The sequence below is a fragment of the Lissotriton vulgaris genome, chromosome 3_1 (assembly GCF_964263255.1).
Source record: "Lissotriton vulgaris chromosome 3_1, aLisVul1.2, whole genome shotgun sequence".
In the NCBI taxonomy this organism is placed as follows: Eukaryota; Metazoa; Chordata; class Amphibia; order Caudata; family Salamandridae; genus Lissotriton; species Lissotriton vulgaris.
Window position 1 is genome coordinate 1,608,060,168 of NC_141689.1, and position 21,236 is coordinate 1,608,081,403.

General features: G+C 47.4%; 1 protein-coding gene across 3 annotated transcripts in view; it reads right to left on the reverse strand.

Annotated features, from left to right (window-relative positions):
• The window catches only part of SLC44A1 (solute carrier family 44 member 1), a 576,430-nt gene extending 574,450 nt beyond the window's left edge, over window positions 1-1,980 (reverse strand). For all 3 annotated transcript variants that reach the window (XM_086962088.1, XM_086962089.1, XM_086962087.1), the window contains exon 1: window positions 1,732-1,980. In XM_086962088.1, the coding sequence (XP_086818214.1) occupies window positions 1,732-1,755 (24 nt within the window). In that variant the 5' untranslated portion in view covers window positions 1,756-1,980. The remainder of the gene's footprint in view (window positions 1-1,731) is intronic.
• Between the last annotated feature and the right edge of the window lie 19,256 nt (window positions 1,981-21,236).

Below are 21,236 nucleotides of genomic sequence, written 5' to 3' on the forward strand. Positions count from 1 at the left end.
CAAGTGATCGCAGCAAAATGACAACAGCGGGCATCGGGCTGGCATAAACACAGTCTCCAGCAGGTCAATTAAGCTGGGGCCACCACTCACTCGAGTTCCAGGGAGGAAGGCAGCCGACCAAGCCGTGTCCATATAGTGGCCACCATAAGCCCAAATCCGGTGGGACCGCAGAGGTCGAAATGGCCCAGGCCTGAACGGGACTGCAATCCCTGCACTGCCCTCATTGATCCAATTCAGTAGCTACAGCAATTGTCAGACTCAACCCACAGAAGGGGCTGCAATATAAGTCCAGGGGTGCCCGATGGCCTCAATTTGTTGGAATAAATAGCGGATTGTCATCTCTGGTAGAGCCTCAGTTGAGTGCAGAAATTTGCGTCCCGGCTCTTTAGCGTCCCCATATTACATCTCGTTAGCCTCCAAAATCAAGAAGATATGTGAGAGGTCTTGAGGTGGCTAAACTACTGTAAATGCAAGCAGGGCTAAAGAAAAGGATTAACATCATCCGAACCAGTGACTGACACTGTCATAATCTGCCTGAGAATGGATAATTTGCTTGAGAATGTCTTTCTTACGCAGTCGCTCCGACTGCGTAGGAAAGAAAAAGCAGATAAATATATACATCAACATGATAAATCTTTTTTTTTGTCAAATCTGTTTATATTGTTTTAAGTTTACACTTAATCATAACAGGCATCTCATCTCATATATAAGCTTACAAATCAACATTATAAATCTTTCGACCTCATTTCTATACAGATCGTCTGTCATTGTGTGCAAAGCAGTAGCATGGCATGGTATCCTAAAGGAACTAGCTCCCACTGGGTTGAAGCTGGTTTTATTTGCGACAGGACAGGCTAACGCCCAACGTAAATATCTTAACTATAGAAAGAATAAACAATTGAGTGAAGGCTTACCACAGTCCACCAAACCTTCACAACAAAGAGCATGCACTCAGCCTCATGTTACAAAATGAAAATCTCTTCTTCCCACGACTCCTCCTTTCGGCATAAGAGCACCATCGTGCATATTTAAATATACAAAATGATGTATTGTCAGGATTAGAAGGCGGGAGAGCGTCGGAGCTCCCGGTGCTTCCCAGGCAGACGCAGCAGGTGCCAAAAACGCAATGGGACTGCAATGCTGCTGGTGGCAGGCGTCCAGGGAATCCTGGCTACTGTCTTGAACGGTAGCCATGTAACTTGGGAGAGTAAAGGGGAAAGGTGAGAAAACTTACGCAAGACGCAGACAGCAGGACTGCCAGGAAAAAAACACAACTTCAGGGGGCAGATTATCCAGACAAGCACTCAGCAGCCGTCATCATAAACAGAACACAGTACATGATTCCAGTTCCCACGGGGGGAGGAAGGGATTAGGGGTATCAATAACGACCCTGTTCATGGTCTGCCACAGAAATACACAGCAAATAGCACCCAGATTAAACACCCTAATTGAAACACATTATACATATTAATGAAACCGAGGCCACATTTCTTGTCAACAAACGTAACCTCTCCACAACAGCCGCCCCGAAAAAAACACATATGTAGGCTGGCACAGTTTTAAAAAATATACAATTTAGGAGCCTCGTGCCCCTCCCTGGTGTGACCCAAAGGATCTTCAAAATACACCTTCTAGAAGAATCACTGGTCGTTTCCCCATTAAAGCTCAAGTCAAAAAAACAGCAAACGTCTGTTGCATTTTTGGTACACCCACGAAATCAGTACCGCTCACCTGCGTGCTGCCACAGCATCCCATTGTTGTGTTTCCTCTTTTCGGGCTGTGCTGTTTCTCTTTGGCTTGAAATTAAAAAATAATCCTCTGGGGAGGGGTGGGGAAAGGCACAAAACCAAAACAAAACTAGCGTGTGGCGGGGAAAGGAGGGGCAGGGGAGGAGGAGAAGGAGGAAGTCAAATTGCCAACAGGAGGAAATAGTACCAGCGAGTCTTCAAAAAGAACCCTCCTCCTTCTCCTTCCTCCTCCTCCAAGTGATGCAGGGAAGAAGCTATACGGGAGGGCAGAAAATAAACTAGAGCGCCACCTGGTGGCATGACGTGGAAGTACTCCTCAGCCATCTTGAGGCAGGTGCAGATTCACAGCAATTGTGTCTCGCAGCAATGAGATTTGTCATAATAAAAATACAGATGTTACACCTGTACTTTACTTTTAAAAATGTAAATATGTTTAATACCTGATATTTGGTATTTTGCGACTTCCTTTCTACCACCCTTCGTTGTACGTTCCTCGCACACAGGTAGCCAGTGACTGCATGTTTAAAACGCTGTAACAGTCTGCTATTTAAGCTAAATATTCTCAAACTGTGAATATTTGTTTATTGTTTTCTGAAGCGTGAACTTCACCCGTTCATTTTTCATAGCCCTGAACGTTGAAGTTTGCTATGAAAATAAATGATAATAGCAACTGTAGCACTTTGTAATGTATGCTCTTGTGCAGGGCATGAGTGGGGGGAGGGGGGTACACGCAGGTACACGGCGTCCACCCACTATTTTCACAGGTTGGACTCGGTCCCCACAGAAATATGCTGAACTTGTCCCAGTGTAAGACACCATGACAGGTTAAGCAGCATAAGTGCAAAAAAGCGTGGAGGCAGCACAAGGAATGGAGTCACAGATCAGCCAATATATTATGTTTCAATATTCTTTATTCTTCTTTATACATTCAAAATAGGACAACAGCCAACGCGTTTCGTTCCTAATATGGGAACTTCATCAGGGCGAATGGATTTATTGATGGAGCTCCATTTCCGTATCGTGGACACGGGTGCTGTTCTGGATGTAGGCTGTCTTTGGTCTCCGACCTTGATACTAGTAGCTTATCATAGCCCCATCTATATTTGAAGACAGGTCTTCTGTACTGATTACCTATAGTTTGACATCAGTGGCCCATCGTAGCCTTATCTATATTGGAAGACGGTCCGTTTACATAGATTTTCAATACTTCTTACTGCGCCCGGTGCAAGAGTATATTTGTATCCGCAATTTGAAGTACACACCTCTTTGGAAACCCACCTTGTTATTGTCAAAACTTGGTGACATACAGGGTTGCTATGACTGTTCTGATTGGCCCGTTTTAATGTAGTATGGTCCTTAGTTGGTGATATTTGCTGGTTTTTCTGTGATATGAAAGATTTTTCGCCCATGTTCTTATATAGATATTGAGGTGATTAATCTGGAGTAACCCTACACAGACGCACCTTAGAATCAGGATTTCACTTGTTCTCGTCTTTTTAGACTCTGTATCATCGGATACTTGGCTCCATCAAGTAATCCATTCGCCCTGATGAAGTTCCCATATTAGGAACGAAACGTGTTGGCTGTTGTCCTATTTTGAATATATAAAGAATATTGAAACATAATATATTGACTGATCTGTGACTCCATTCCTGGTGCTGCCTCCACGCTTTTTTTAAGTTTTGTCTCCGGATTTCCAGTGGGACCCAACCGAAGCAGGTCTCGGAGGCGATTGGCACAGGACATGATACCTTTGGGACTGAAAGATTGAGGTGCTCAACATTTAGTCAGCTGTGGGGTCGTTGGCTCATTCTTTAAGCAGCATAAGTGTTAAAAAGCACAAATGCAAAGCAAGAGAATCTATCCGGACTCCTCAACAATGTTATATCTGTTTCTTTAATCGATACTCGAACCACACACAACATAAGGAGATGAGAAAATGCAGCCAGCACGTTTCCCCTGAATAGGGTTTCCTCAGGGCTGCAAGCATAACATAAATACAATCAAATAGCCAATCAATAACAAGATACACACACAGCAGAAGCATTAACATAAAAGATTTCTTTCTTAAAACATGCCATGATTCTTATTGTTAGCCTAAATGGAATTCATGTCTCCATATGATACTTTTTAACAGTGATTTTTGAGTATGCAATTTTGCACTGTATTGTACTCCAACATAGATACAATACTCAAAAATACCTACAAGTGAAAAGAGCTGGAAAGAAAAGGAGAAAGCACCCAAACACCCAGTGAGGTCTTGAAAGAATTTGAAGGAGAGCCCAGCAAATAAACCAGTGTCGTACAAGGAACCTCAAGTGAAAACCGTCTAATCAAGTAAAAAAATATGATACCCACAAATTAAGTCTTAATAAAATAAAATAAACACAGACATACATAGGTATGTTGTACACCCACTAGTGTCCACCATTAAATCAGAAACCACAACTCAGATTGATCCTCACCAATAGTCAAAAGTACTCCAATATGGAAGGTTATCAGGAATATACCCAGATTGTTACAATGTCCAAGATAGCTACAATAAGAACCACACCTAATATCTGTGACTTGGCCTAAGTCCATACAGTAACTTAGCGATCAATTCTTATCCTTAAAGGAGCATCACTGTACATGACCTCAAATTAATGAAGTTCAATTCCAGAAATTAAATCAATCCCAGTCACACTCTTTGATTTGTACCCATGTTTTCGTAAAGTCCGTAATTGCTACAATAAAATACATCCAGTAGAGAGGCTCAACAGGCAAACATTTATTATCAAACGGGACAATGACTACCATTACCTCAAATCGATTAAGTTGGATTCTAGAATATGAGGTCAAATCCAGTTCATGGTCTTTGTTATCAGACAGACTGTTGAGTGCTCACCCTGATAGGTGAGGCATCTATAACTGTAAAGAAATATAAAATATCGCAATAAAAATATCGCTAATTGTTGGACAGGCCTCGTGAAGGGCTCGCTCCCTCCCCGCATGACAGAGCCCGGACACCGGTTCTCCCGGTGTCACCAGAAGAACCACCCCGACGACCCACAGAAGCAACCCACAACCCGTCCCCTACGGGACGCCTGCTCCCGGACATCTCTGTATCACTGGCCCGGGCCACCACCAGCACCATTGCCCGGCCCAGCCGCCATCTTGGACACCGCACCACGAGGCCGCGTGGCCTCAGCTCGACCCCAACCCTGGGCCTGGCCAGGCCCCGACATCCCGGCACCACCATCCACCCAGGAGGTGAACGGACCACTTGGCAGGTCAATGGGAGAGAGGAGTGTCGATGGCTCTCCCCCGCCAGGTGCCGATCGCCCCCAGCCTCCCCGGGCGCTGGCTCCACCCCCCTGCTGGGTGTCTGGACTCCCTCATCCCGGACCTCCAAGAGCGAGGGTCCGGACATCAAAGGAGGCCAGACCTATAACTGGGGCAGCTCCAGAGCAGGAAGGCAGTAGTATCCTGGAGTCGAGAGACACCTTGAAGAACTCATCCTTGACGGACTGCTGGTGCTGCCGCAGCCCTGCCTTGTGAACCTTCGTCCTGCCTGCTGGCGCTGCCGCGGCCTTCTGCAACCTTACTCCTCGTCCAAGGGACCTGCTGGAGCTGCCGCGGCCCTCTGCAACCTACGTCGTCCTCGGGACCTGCTGGCGCCGCCGCGGCCCTATGCAAACTACATCGTCCAAGGGACCTGCTGGCGCTGCCGCGGCCCTCTGCAACCTACATCATCGTCGGGACCTGCTGGCGCTGCCGTGGCCCTCCTGAAGTGAGACTTGTCATCCGAGCCTGCTGGCGCTGCCACGGCCCGACCGTCCAGAACTCCGAGCTCGAGGATTGTGAGCTATCCATCATTCCACCTCAATACCAGATCAGTATCAAGACTGTCCCGCTACCCCCTTTCCCTTCCAGAGACTAGAATTGAGAGGACCCTCGTGTCCCGATCTCACTGTACCGTGATACTTTGCTTCAAGAACTACATATAAAAAGCGTTAACCTTATCCTTGTGTGGTGTCCATCTGTTGGGGGGAAGTTACTTGTCTGTACGATCACTGGAGACGGCCCTCCCCGGAGGCCTCTCCCCTTGTCCTCGGCCGACCCTCCAGGTCCCCGTCTAACATTGGTGGCCAGCGGCGCGATCCGAACTGACGCGTAATCGTACAGAGAGTAACTCACCCCATGACTCAACCACAATGACAACAAAAGAGAGCGGATCCCCAGAGAAATTCCAGATGGAGAAACTAGAAGAGTACAACCATCGACAGCTAAAGCAATTTTGCATGGAACTAGGCATTGCTACCACCGGGCTGAGCACGAAAGAGGACTTCAAACACGCCCTAGAATCTTGGGCAGAAACGGGTACGGCTGTACCCCGGAACCAAAACAGCGAGGCACCAGAAACAAACACCACTCAGACGGAAGAAAGGAGAGTGGGTCTCTCCCCAGAAGAGATCCAAGAACGAGAGAAAAGCAGACTCCATGAATTGGAGTTGGCACGGCTCCGGTTGGACGGAGAGCTGAAACTGGCGGAACAAAAGATAAACTTAGAACACTTACGGCTCCGAGAGGAGCGGGAAGAGAAACAAAGGCAGAGAGAACTCGAAGAGAAAAAACTGGCATACGAACACGAGCGCAAGCTAGCAGAAATAGAAATGCGGAAACAGAATAAAGATCTAGGGGGGCCCGAGCGCCCGCACACCCCGAGCACTACCGAACCAAAGGTCCACATCCCCAAGGATGTCGTCAGAGAATATTTTCGGAACAACGACATACAGCAGTGGTTCAAGGCCTACGAGATCGCCATGACCTCCCACCGGATTGATCGAAGTGACTGGGGAGCCGGGCTATGGGGGAGGTTCGTCAATGAAGGCTGCGATGCCCTGCTACACCTCCCGGACCATCAGATGACCTTCTATGACCACATGAAGGCCGCCTTCCTCACTCGATACGGACTCACGCCCGAGATGTACCGCCAGAGGTTCCGCGACTGCAAACGGATCCCGGGTACAACTTGGGTAGAGTATGTGAACTATTTCAGCCGAGCCTTCGAGGGGTGGATCAAGGGCAGCCACGTAACCACCTACGAGCAACTCTTTAACCTCATGGTGTGGGAGCACCTCTCCAACAATTGCTTCGTCGAGCTCAGGCAGTACCTCCTTGACAGTAAATTGACTGAACCTCGGCAGCTCGCCGCTGAAGCTGACCGATGGGAAAGCACTCGAGTGGCCCGGAGTGGGCCAAGTGAACAAAACAGAAACAACCAAGGTCTCCATCGCCCCCGAGCAGGAGGAGGAGGCCAGGGCCGGGGCAGAGATGCCGTCCCGGCAGCTCCCACCAGCAACACCCCGCCCCCGGCCGGTCGGGGAAACCCCCGATGCGCCCAGGGTTCCGAGCCAACGTTACTTGCCACCGGTGCCAGCGAATCGGACACTACGCCAGCGACCCGAGCTGCCCGAAGAACCAGACTCCCGTGCCCCGCCAGGTCGCTGCCGCTGCGCTAGGAGAGGAGCAATCCTCCGAAGAGTATGAAGAGTACGAGCAGGAACAGCCCGAGTGGGAACCCGCCGCCATGACCCTGGCCTGCCTGGGGGAAAGAGACATGATCCCGCGGGTTCCCCTACCCGCCAACACCAGAAAATACAGCCAGTGGGTGAACATAAATGGGCGCAAGGCCGAAGCCCTGCCCGACACCGGGGCCAGTGTGACGGCGGTCCGCTGTCACCTGGTGACCCCGGAACAAATCCTGCCAAACGTTCTTTGCCCCGTCCGATCAGCCGACAATTCAGAGAGCCTGTGTCGGATGGCCTGCGTCCCCTTCGAATGGGGAGGAGTGTCCGGTATGCTAAAAGTGACTGTCCGCGATGATGCCCCCGTGGACTGCCTCCTGGGAAACGACCTTGAGAGTTCCCCGTGGGCGGCCGTTAAGAGAAGAGAGCACCTGGGGATGTTGGGCCTCCCGGACTGGGCGTGCGTAACAACCCGGTCCATGGCCGCCCGTGCCATCCCCAGACCCGAAGAACCCGAATGGCCAGCACCTCCTCCCCCGATCACCCCAGAGGAAGACGCCCTCAGTACTAATCCTCCAGAGCAAACCCAAGAAGGGCCCACTCTGCTCCAAGATCTTCCAGAACTGGCTCAGTGGCGTCAAGAGAGTGGACCCACCCAGGAACAATTCTGGCAGGAGCAGAAGACCTGTCCCTCCCTCGAGGGACTCCGACAGCAAGCACTCGCCCAGAGCGCGGGAGACACCGCAGGGGCCCACTGATCTATTGGGACAATGACCTACTATACAGCGAGCAAAGAATTGCCGAATTGGGGGCCAGTCGAGTGCTAGTGGTGCCCCTCCGCTTCAGAGACTTCCTTTTGAACTTGGCACACGATGTCCCCCTTGCTGGGCACTTGGGGCAAGACAAAACGTATAACCGCCTGGTAACCCACTTTTACTAGCCCAAAATGCGAAATGACGTCTCCAACCACTGTCGGGCCTGCCCCACCTGCCAGGCCAGCGGGAAGAGCGGCCGAAAAATCAAAGCACCCTTGCAACCATTCCCCGTCGTAACCACCCCGTTCGAACGGGTGGGGATAGACATTGTGGGGCCCCTGGACCCCCGAACAGCACAAGGGCATTGATTCATCCTGGTCCTGGTGGACCACGCCACCCGCTATCCCGAGGCCATTCCTCTTCGGATTGTAACAGCACCAGTGGTAGGCCGAGCCCTAATGGGGATCTTCTCCCGAGTAGGATTCCCCCGGGAAGTCGTCAGCGACAGAGGCACGAACTTTATCTCCAAATATATGAAATCCCTCTGGCAGCAGTGCGGGGTTACGTACCGGTTCACGACCCCCTATCACCCGCAAGGAAACGGACTGGTCGAACGGTTTAACCGCACTCTCAAGGGGATGATCATGGGCCTGGAGGAACCCCTACGTCGCCAGTGGGACGTGCTGCTCCCGTGCCTCCTCTTCGCCTACCGAGAGGTCCCCCAGAAATCCCTCGGTTTCAGCCCCTTCGAGCTCCTGTACGGACACCCTGTCCGGGGGCCTCTCAGCCTGGTTAAAGAAGAATGGGAAATGGCCTCCCAGAAGACCCCTCCGGAAGTGTATAAGTACCTCCTGACCCCGCAACCAGACCCGGCGATTCAGGGAACTCGCCAAAGCCAATCTCGAGGCCAGTCAGGAGGACATGAAGAAATGGTACGATCAACATGCCTCCTCCATCGAGTTCGAGCCTGGTCAGCAAGTATGGGTAATGTCTCCCATCAAGCCTTGTGCCTTGCAGGACAAATGGACAGGACCCTTCAAGGTGGTCGAGCGCAAGGGCCCTGTCACCTATCTAATCGACATGGAGTCCCCCCGGAACCCCCTCCGGGTCCTTCACGCCAACAGACTCAAACCACACTTCGTACGCTCGGAGCTCAGCCTACTGATGGCAATAGATAGTGGGGCAGAAGAAGACTCCGAGCCCCTCCCTGACCTACTGAGGACCCGTGAGAAAGATGGCTCGGTGGACGGGGTCCGACTCTCCGATGCCCTGACCCCGGAGCAGCGCCAAGACTGTCGGGCCCTCCTGCTGCAATTTGCAAGCCTGTTCTCCCTCACCCCCGGGGTCACCCCCTGGTGCCTTCACGATGTGGACACTGGGGACAGTCCCCCTATCCGACACCGGGCGTACCGAGTACCAGATCGGGTGCGCGCCTGCATCCAAGATAAAGTCTCCAAAATGCTCACACTCGGAGTCATCGAGCCATCTGACAGCCCCTGGGCCAGCCCAGTCGTACTGGTCCCCAAAGCTGCTGCCCCGGACACCACCCCCGAGCTCCGATTCTGCGTCGACTATCGGGGCCTGAACGCTGTCACCCGAACCGACGCTCACCCCATTCCCCGAGCAGATGAACTGGTTGACCGCATGGGGGCTGCCCGCTACCTGAGCATCTTCGATCTGACAGCAGGCTACTGGCAGATCGGCCTCACCCCCAGAGCCCAAGAACGATCCGCCTTCTCTACCCCGGATGGTCACTACCATTTCAAAGTAATGCCATTCGGCATGAAAAACGCCCCCGCCACTTTCCAACGACTTGTGAACCAGGTATTGGCGGGCCTCGAAGAATTCAGCGCCGCCTACCTGGACGATATCGCTGTGTACAGCCGCCACTGGACAGACCACCTTCACCACCTCCGAGAAGTCCTGCACGCCCTCCAACAGGCCGGCCTCACCATCAAGGCCAGCAAGTGCCAAATTGGCCAGGGGTCCGTGACCTACCTCGGGCACCAAGTGGGGAGCGGTCTGGTGGCCCCTCTCCAGCTCAAGATCGCTGCCATCCAGTCCTGGCAGCCACCCGTCACCCAAACCGAGGTCCGAGCCTTCTTGGGGCTCACCGGATACTACCGGCGGTTTGTGAAGGACTATGGCAGCATTGTGGGGCCCCTCACGGAACTCACATCCAAGAAGCACCCCAAAACCGTCAACTGGACCCCAGACTGTCAAGCGGCCTTCGAGAAACTGAAGGCCGCCATGTGCACCGCCCCTGTGCTCCAGGCCCCGACTACAGCCGTGAGTTCATCGTCCAGACGGATGCCTCCGACCATGGCATTGGGGCAGTCCTCTCCCAACTAAACCCCGAGGGAGTCGACCAGCCAGTGGCCTTCATCAGCTGACGCCTGCTGGCCCGAGAACAGCGCTGGAGCACCATCGAACGGGAGGCCTTTGCAGTAGTGTGGGCCCTCAAGAAGCTCCGGCCCTACCTCTTCGGTACCCACTTCCGGGTACAAACAGATCATCGACCCCTGCAATGGTTGATGCAGATGCGGGGGGAGAATCCCAAACTGTTGCGATGGTCCATCTCCCTGCAAGGGATGGACTTCACTGTGGAGCATCGTCCAGGCCAGGACCACGCCAACGCAGACGGCCTGTCACGCTTTTTCCGCCTCGACGAGGAGAGTCCCCAAGAGGATGGGTGACTCTCCCCGCCTTCAGCTGGGAGGGACTCATGTTGGACAGGCCTCGTGAAGGGCTTGCTCCCTCCCCGCATGACAGAGCCCGGACACCGGTTCTTCCGGTGTCACCAGAAGAACCACCCCGACGACCCACAGAAGCAACCCACAAACCGTCCCCTACGGGACGCCTGCTCCCGGACATCTCTGTATCACTGGCCCGGGCCACCACCAGCACCATTGCCCGGCCCAGCCGCCATCTTGGACACCGCACCACGAGGCCGCGTGGCCTCAGCTCGACCCCAACCCTGGGCCTGGCCAGGCCCCGACATCCCGGCACCACCATCCACCCAGGAGGTGAACGGACCACTTGGCAGGTCAATGGGAGAGAGGAGTGTCGATGGCTCTCCCCCGCCAGGTGCCGATCGCCCCCAGCCTCCCCGGGCGCTGGCTCCACCCCCCTGCTGTGTGTCTGGACTCCCTCATCCCGGACCTCCCGACCTCCAAGAGCGAGGGTCCGGACATCAAAGGAGGCCAGACCTATAACTGGGGCAGCTCCAGAGCAGGAAGGCAGTTGTATCCTGGAGTCGAGAGACACCTTGAAGAACTCATCCTTGACGGACTGCTGGCGCTGCCGCAGCCCTGCCTTGTGAACCATCGTTCTGCCTGCTGGCGCTGCCGCGGCCTTCTGCAACCTTCCTCCTCGTCCAAGGGACCTGCTGGCGCTGCCGCGGCCCTCTGCAACCTACGTCGTCCTCGGGGCCTGCTGGCGCCGCCGCGGCCCTCTGCAAACTACATCGTCCAAGGGACCTGCTGGCGCTGCCGCGGCCCTCTGCAACCTACATCATCGTCGGGACCTGCTGGCGCTGCCGTGGCCCTCCTCAAGTGAGACTTGTCATCCGAGCCTGCTGGCGCTGCCACGGCCCGACCGTCCAGAACTCCGAGCTCGAGGATTGTGAGCTATCCATCATTCCACCTCAATACCAGATCGGTATCAAGACTGTCCCGCTACCCCCTTTCCCTTCCAGAGACTAGAATTGAGAGGACCCTCGTGTCCCGATCTCACTGTACCGTGATACTTTGCTTCAAGAACTACATATAAAAAGCGTTAACCTTATCCTTGTGTGGTGTCCATCTGTGGGGGGGAAGTTACTTGTCTGTACGATCACTGGAGACGGCCCTCCCCAGAGGCCTCTCCCCTTGTCCTCGGCCGACCCTCCAGGTCCCCGTCTAACACTAATTGTCGACTGTTGCCATAACCTAAGTATCAAAATGGTCGAAAAAGTGAAACTAATATGCCCACACTACACCATCTCAACTGTTTCAAAACATATCCCCAACCGTTTGGGACAGACCATCATATCGTCACATTGCTCCTAATGTATTTATTATTTTCCTCAAGAATTAATGTATATGTTAAAAAAAACTATATATCACGCATCAACCACCTCATTAAAGTAAAAATGATTCGACTCACACTATACTCATATTGCACGTGTACACAACAATGTCCATTTTGTAAGAACACCCACTGGACATCCTCACGATACCCCATTAACCGTAAAGAGCGCCACGGGGTAATTATTAATAGAATGCAGGCTTATCCCGGCCTCACAACGACCAGCCAGCGAGCGGTTCAGGGTTTCGTAAGATAAAACCGCTGTTGCTACAGCGCTCTCATATTCATTCTTAGTTAGCCAGCTTGCTCACATAAACCAACTTCAGTACAGCATGGCCTCGCCTGAGCTCAATATCCAACCGCATCGTTCAACATACTATTTATATATATTTATAAATAGCGCAGTTATCATGCATGCTCCCGCTACCATCTACAATACGTGTTTCGGGCATTTACTTACTTTTTCCATTTTGATAGAAGTCACTCCATAAACACCCCTCAGAAGACGCGGTATCTTTCAACCCACTGCTGAACTGAAAAGGCTAAAGGTAAAACGCCACGAATAACATGGCTCTTTGAACCAACCATATGGTTCTTCATCACTACGTACTCCAGTCATATACGTGACCTGGAAGATATTCCCACTCCGCAAAACTTTATTGTTTGCATTCTGTAACAGACGGGTAATTCATGACAACACTCAACTTTATTGTAGTTCCCCGTGACCAGCATCACAAAGCCCTAGTGTCCCCTAGCACGTCACGCATAAAAATAGTTATACAAACATCATACCAAAACCGCCTGCAATTAAAACTCATTCAAATACTAATTTTAATAAAAGGATACATTTTGTCAATTCAAAGAGGTTATTCATTAACCATGGTAGATTTCACACACAGTTCGGTGGCCGTCGATACTAATTCCACATTCCATCATATCGCATTATATTCTGCTCATATCCACATCTCTACCATTACTATGCCAGTACTTGACCGAAACATCGGAGCCTCCCCATCTTTTAGGGGGCCCTCATGCGCATATCGAGTATGCTCCAGGACTACGAAATTCCGCTCACAGTGTTAATTTTTTGTGCAGTCTAACGATATCTCATACTCTCTTACTGCCAGAGACGCAAACCCAAATACTCTTTTTGGCGAGTTCTAGATCATTTTAATCCAAAGTTTAATCAAATTTACTCCCATGGCTATATCACTATATAAAACAATGTCTATTTTAAACAGACAGATAGAGAGGGAAAAGGAGAAAAAGTAAAGCCACCATTGTGTGAATGCTAAAACTAGTGTTCCAAGGTATTAAAAAATCAGGTTGTGGTTACACAAATCTATACTTAATTTTCACAACATAAGTGATATAGAAGTCAAATTATGATTATACATATCAATTCTTCATTATTACAGCATACGTGACAATAAACGTAATATTGCTTCATATGTAACTTTTTCACTGCAACACCGCATTCAGTGTATATACTAAAACACAAGAGTAGGTCATGATTTACTTGTGGTCATCTCAGATACACCTTACAGTTTAAAAACAAAACATATGTACATCGCATAATGATGGAGTCAAAAGGGGAAATACCTCCTAACTTTTATCCCAAATAATGAATGTAATAGACAGATTAGGGGATCTTGTTTGATCTATCAGAAGGGTAAACAGATCATCTTCAAAAAAACATACACTCCAGTGGACAAACAGAAATACATGGTTAGTGTAAACAAATTACAGTCTACCTAAATTTCCACAATACTTGTATGGCATTGTTGAGTCTTGTCAGTATGAGGTAATCATCACAGCAGATAATGCATTTAATTGTCTGAGTTTAGCCCAGATGTCACTGCCCTTAATTTACATATCCAAAGCGCCTCCAGCTGTCTCAGGCGTAACTCTCTGTTCCCCCTCCTATCTGAAGGGACATAATCAATCGCATGAAACTTGAAGTTGACTTTTGGGATGCCATAGTCACAGATATGGGCCCCAAGGGCGTTAGTACTGTCATTCCTTAAACATGCTCCTCGATGTTCCTGGAAACGCACTCGCAATTGCCTCACTGTACTGCCAACATATATTTTTGAACAAGTGAACATAGATCACAAATGTGGATTGACAATTCATACATTGTTTCACCATGTGTGTGTATTTGCTGTTATATGTAAAGCACAAGATTTTATTCATGCCTATGTGGCACACATTGCAATTTCCACTGGTAAAAAAGCCCCTTGGACGCCTGAGCCATGTACCAATGGTGATGGGTCTGATTGCTGTCTAGCTTGGACATAATACCTCCCTCAAGGTACCAGATCTTTTATAAGTGACTGTAGGTTTATCACTCAGCAGGGAACCAACACCTGGAGCTCCCTTAAGAATTTTCCAATGTCTATGTAATATTTTGAAAAGATCTTGATTTAACTTTGAATGTGTATTGATGAATGCAAAGCGTTCTTTATTGGGGACCGCTTTACTGTCTTTTGCTTTGAGTGTGTCTGTTCTCTTAACACATCTAACTTGCTTCAATGCTTGGTTAAGATCTTGATCCCTATAAGCCCTACTTTTAAGGCGTTGTAAGGATCCTTGCGCTTGTTTTTCAAATTGTATGTCATCACTACAATTTCTACGAACCAGGATCAATTCTCCAAAAGGTATAGCACGTTTGGTACTGGCTGAGTGGGCACTATTAAAATGCAACGTACTGTTCACAGCAGTTTCTTTTCTATATATAGTGCTATGCAATTTACCAGGCTCACCATACAGTTCCAAATCCAATAATTGTATTTTTGGCTTTCGACCTATTTATGGTGAAGCGTACATTGAATGGTTTTGAGTTAAATATTCAAAATATTGTAACAGGTTGATTTCAGAACCTGTCCAGATCATAAAAACATCATCTATGTAACGCCCCCAAAAAAGGACATCTTTTGTCCACAATCCAGCATGATGAGACCAAATATAGATTTTCTCGAACCACCCCATGAATAAATTTGCATAGGAAGGCGCACATTTTGATCCCATCGCTGTACTCTGCTGTTTATGGTACCAATCTTGATTAAATAGAAAAAAAATGTTACTTAAAATTAAAGTCAATCATTTCTAAGATCATGCCATTATGTTCCAAGAAACTCTCTCTTCTGGTCGATAAGAAGTGGTCAATTGCCATCTGACCAAACTCCTTCTTAATGCATGTATAAAGAGACTCCACATCCATGGTCACCAACCACATTGTGTATCAATTTTTTAACTTGATTAAACAGTTTTCACTTGAGGTTCCTTGTACGACACTGGTTTCTTTGCTGGGCTCTCCTTCAAATTCTTTCAAGACCTCACTGGGTGTTTGGGTGCTTTCTTCTTTTCTTTTCGGCTCTTGTCACTTATAGGTATTTTTTAGTATTGTATCTATGTGGAAGTACAATACAGTGCAAAATTGCATATTCAAAAAACACTGATAAAAAGTATCACATGGAGACATGAATTCCACTTATGGTAACAATGAGTTTCATGGCATGTTTTAAGAAAAACATCTTTTATGTTATTGCTTATGCTGTGTGTATATCTTGTTATCGATTGGCTATTTGATTGTATTTATGGTATGCTTGCAGCCCTGAGGAAGCCCTGTTCAGGGCTAAAAGCTTTGCCTGCATTTTCTCATCGTCTTACGTCGTGTGTGGTTTGAGTATCCATTAAAAGATCAGATATTACATCATTAAAGAGTCCGTATAGATTCTCTTGCTTTGTATTTGTGCTTTGTAACACCTATGTTGCCTCTCTGTGCATTTCTTTGTGTATTATAGTGTTGCAGTCCTTTGGCAGTGGACCAAGGAGGTGGGCAACAGTGACCGTGTGCATTTTTGGAAACAGTGTAGAGCTAGGTAGTGCAGTTTAATCATCCCTTACTGCTATATTTCATTTTTTTCACAGGTTCAGCAGCTCCTGCACGTTGTCTACTTTTAATTTCCAGCAGCAACGTGCAGGCAGCGAGGGGGCTTTTTCACCTCCAGCCAGGCTGAAGTTAAGGGGTCATCAGGCCTCCTTTTTTTATATCTTGACTGGAAGCAGCTTGGAACCCCACACTCAAATGTAAATGCCACACAGGGAAACAAAGGCGCACAGCTTGCTATTTCTTCACAGGTACTTAAGAGAGGCATGCTTTTACCTTTGTTCTGTCGCTGTATATAAGTGCAGACACTGTAAGGCTGTCAGATGGGATGGTCTGTCCCAGTATTTATACAAATAATTTAAATAGCATTATTTTATTTCTTTTAAAGCACAACGTCGTGACGTCATAGCTTGTGTCATGACGTCACTTGCATAGTGTCTGACTTGGTCAGTCCCCCCACTTCTTTTTATAGGACTTGTGCCCTGCCTTGTGGCATGTAAGCCTTATTTTGCACTGTGGCGATTTAGGCAGCCAGGTAAATAGTGAATCTTTGCTGCTATTTACCTGACCGCAGGATAAATAGTAGAGATTATTAACAAAGTAGTTGGGGGGCTTACAAAAGCAGGGAAACTCCACTATTTACCCTGCAGCTGGCTAAACAAAATAGAGATTATGTACTATTTGGCCAAAGACCGTGCGAATAGCAATGATGCTTCACTATTTACCCGGCTACTGGTTGAATAGCAGACATTGCATATTGTTGCGCCATCAGTCACGCAAATAGCAAATAAACTTTACTAATTTCCCATCCTGTGGCTAAATATCCAACATTATTTACTGTTTGGCAAGCAGACGAACAAATAGCAGAGAACCTTCCCTATTCGCTTGGCCAGTGGATAAATAGCACATGTACTCTTTGGCCAGTGGTTGTGAAAATTGCAAAGATATTTCACTCTTTACTTGGCTGCTTTAAGAATAGCAGACATTAGGTACAATTTGTCCAGCAGCCATGCTTATGGCAAATAAACTTAATTATCTACCTGGCCAAATAGAAGGTATTATATTCTATTTTGCCAGTGACCTTGAAAATAGCAAATACATTTCACTGTTTACCAAGCTGCTGGTTAAATAGCAGAAATCATATACTGTTTGGCAAGAAAGCTTGCATGCTTCATGAAAGCTCGCCAAGGTTGCCGTGCGACTTCCCATTCGTCATGGAAACAAAAATAATTGAGTATTACAGAAGAGGCATACCTTTCCCTGAGTTCGGATAATCAACATGTTGCAGCCATGCCACTCTTGATGGAAGTGGCCAACCACAGGAACCAATTTACTATCTATACAAGAAAAGGCAGCTAAATAGATCTGCCCCTGCACCCTTTGCTACACAAAAGAATGTGAGGAGGTGCTTTCTTTACAGCACATGCAACATATACTTAAGAAAGACAGACTACCCCATATTGTCTCACCAGAACTTATGATATATATTGTGTGGTCCTGATGAAGGTGGTCCTCTTTTTTGATACCACCGAAACATACATCAACAGTATGTTGGAAAACACCAGCTCACAACAAAAAATACCCTTGGATTTAATCTAATATGTATGGGAGATCAGGCTGGGGCATGACTGTGAGATTGTAGTGTGAATGTGCATGTGTGAGGTATGAAATATAGAGTCAGTGTAGATATGGGGTAATATATAGTAAAATTTGGTGATGTAAAATGTGTAAATGTTAATGAACAATTCATTGGGTCTTTGTTATGTATAAACATGTATATCTTTTGATAAAATTGTAAACTATGTATTGATAATTGCCTAGATAAAACAAATGAGTTTGGAAAGCAAGTGTAGCTAAAAATGATCATACATTTCAATATAAACATACAAACTCTATATAAACTCTATTGTATATAGCATTAGCTGGTGTTCGAGACATTCGGCATTAAGAGCCAGCTTTGAAAGCATACATGTCAAGTGGGAATCTATGCTCAATTTTATCATATACTCTTTGGCCAGCAAACATGCAAAAGGAAAAGAAACTTCATTATTCACCTGGCAGCTGGTTAAATAGCGGACAGTATGCACAATGTGGCCATATAAAAGTCAAACTGTCTCAAGGTCAGCAACAACAACACATCTGTCTCAAGATAAACACCAACAAGACAGAAGTAGTGATCTTCGACAGAGACCCCTTCCCATGGGACTCCAACCAATTGCCGGGCCGGCCGAACTCGAATCCATATCAACACCCAGAAGCCACACCAGGTACCTTGGAATTATCATCAATAGCAACCAGGACAAGAAGGTATAATGCAATCATTGCATACTGCTCCAACACCCTGAAGATGCTACGCAAGATCTTCAAATGGCTCTCAAGCAAGACCAGAAAAAAAATGTGACTCATGCCCTAGCATCAGCAAGTTGGACTACAGTAAATCTCTCTATGTTGGGACCACCAATCGACTCACCAGACAACATTAAGCTATTCAGAACTCACCAGACAGACTCATCCTCAATCTCCCACACGCAACTCACATCATACCACACTTCAAGGAGCTCCATCGAATCCCTATACACAAAAGAGCTAATTTCAAACTATTCAAACACACATTTAAGGCACTGCGCAACCTAGGCCCCGCCTACCTGAACAGTCGTATCTCCTTCCATTAACCATCCAGACACCTCCACTCTGCAGGACTCCTACTCGACACATCACTTGCATACATAGCACCAGATGGGGAAGACGGGCACTCTCTTACATCACTCCTAAAATGGAATGACCTCCAACTCCACATCAGAACCTCCTCCTCTATTCTCAAACTCCACAGGAAGCCAAAGACCTGGCTTTTCAATTAATCAACCTACCCTAGCAAGGGCTAGTCACACACACACATGGGTAGTGCCAGGAAACCCTTGCAGGTGATAATGTGCTTTACAATTACACATAACCGAACAACATAACATAACAGCCAGGCAAAAAGTAGAGAAACTTCATTGTTCACACAGCTCCTGCCTAGACACGTGAAATTATATATTATTATGGACAGCACAGATTTCAACAGGTACTTAACACCAGGTAGAACTGCAAATAAGGAGTGAACACAGTTGGCACACATCCCCTTATGAAAGTTAGAGCTAAAGCAGGTTTAAATGCAATTTGAACCCAAAAAGCATAACCTAAATTTCTAATGGTCCCAATAGCCATAGAGGAGAATGTTTTTTTATGTTTCCAAGTTCATTTGTAAGACATGGCACAGAATGACATTCCACTAAACTGAGGGCCAAGACACAGAAACATGGGAGGCCCATTGTGGAATTGTCACATACTCTACAAATGTACTTACCTTTTACAATTGCCTGAAGAGGTAACTCATGATACAGAGGATTAGATCCTTTGGAATACTAGGTTGAGCTGTTTACTCTGTTACAGTTATGTACTCACTCCTACTCGCAAAATCACGGGATTGTACCATAGCCAGATAAAGAGTTATCAAAAGAATTCAAGTTATCAGGTCACCTCTTTTTCTGTCCTGAGTTTTACGGGAACAAATCAGTGCACTTGAGAATAAGTAGTTCTGGTTCAGTTCAATTAAATTAAACTAATCAGACTAAAAACTTAAAAACATTGGTTTGTAAAAGGAGAGGCAGAGCTGGAAACTCTGAATGTGAGTGACATAGTGCAGTCTGATGATTAAGCAATTTTTATTGGGCTTTATTAACTTTAGGCATTAGTAGTTATAGCAGGATAAGAATAAAAACAGGTAGTAATTTACAGATCCAATACAATTTCAGTACATAAAAGAAATCAACTTTCTGTACCTGTACGAACAATAGGCTAATAGTAAATTGAACTGGTTCATAATAATGTAAAATGTCAGAGTCCTTCAGCTATGTGCTGCCATGCAAAATTGTCTCCCTATGTGTACTAGAAGGATGAGGGGGACCCAATGAAAAATAGGGATAGGTTGCAGAACTTGGAAAAAAAAACAGGGAAGTACGAGCGATAATGGTATAATGCTTAGCATATTATGATGTAGGGGAGGGTAGCCGGGGACCTGTGGCCTTTAAATTTGGCCCGGTTGAGGGAGAGATGTCCTCTTCAGCCAGTTCCTTGTACTGAATTAGCATTACCGGGCTTTCTCCCAATGGAGAGCTTTCTGCCTCTCATCTAAGTAGTGCCTTGCGCCACTGGACGAGAGCCGGGGGTGTTGGGCTTTCCAGTGCATCATTAGCAAATGCTTGGACAGCAGGAGGGCGAGATTGGTAGTGTGCCCCCGAACCCTGTGATTTATTTTGTCTGTGAAAAATGGCGAACACCCATTACAACGATGTTCTCACTTCGCGGTGCCATCACAGCGCGATTTTCACATCGCGGGAAACTTTACATCGCACATATGAACAACACAATCTCTTGCATCGCGGTGTCCTTCACGTAGCATGCTATTACTACGCAAGTCCGTGTAAGTAAATAGCGTACTATATATATAGGGGCATATTACCAAGCAATAGCGATAATTATCGCTATTGCTTGGTTAGAGACAAAAATTTACAGCTGAGCTGCGGCGATTTTTACCGCAAATAAAGCTTGGTATTACCAAGGTTTATCGCAAATGCGATATAAATCGCCGCAATGCATGAATATCGCTGAAAAGTCAGCGATATTCATGCATTACCGAGCTAATGCTCTTAGCCATGTTATCCACTTCCCATTGGATAACATAGCTAAGAACTGCTCAGGGCAGGTGTTAGCTTTTGGAGATATTTGCGCTTAGCGCGAATATCTCCAAAAGTTGGTAATAGGAGATAGCGATGTTTTCAGTCGCTAACATCTTGGCACGCCCACTTTGCATGTCATTAGTGATAAATATCACTGACATGCAAAGTGGGGCCCAAGATGGTCGCTATCTCCTACTAGCTGTCGCTAACTGGTGTTAGCGATAGCTAGGTAATAGGGAGATAATTTTATCTCCGCTTTCTTGGCTTTTAAAGCCAAAAAAGGGGAGATAAACCCCCTTGAAAATATGCCCCATAGATTTTTGGGAAAGAAATATAAAGAAAAATAAAGTTGTACTATTAGTACTTAGTAGTGGTTGCAAAGGGCGCCAGTTGGGGGAGCGAAGCAATGATCAATGACACAACAGGGCCGAAAACCAGCACAGACCTGATGTGTCAAAACAGTGTGTCCCCCGGAATCATAGAAAATGAGCGACATATCCTCAGCTACCGCACCAGCACGAAGAAACAAGACTCTACAGTGCTGT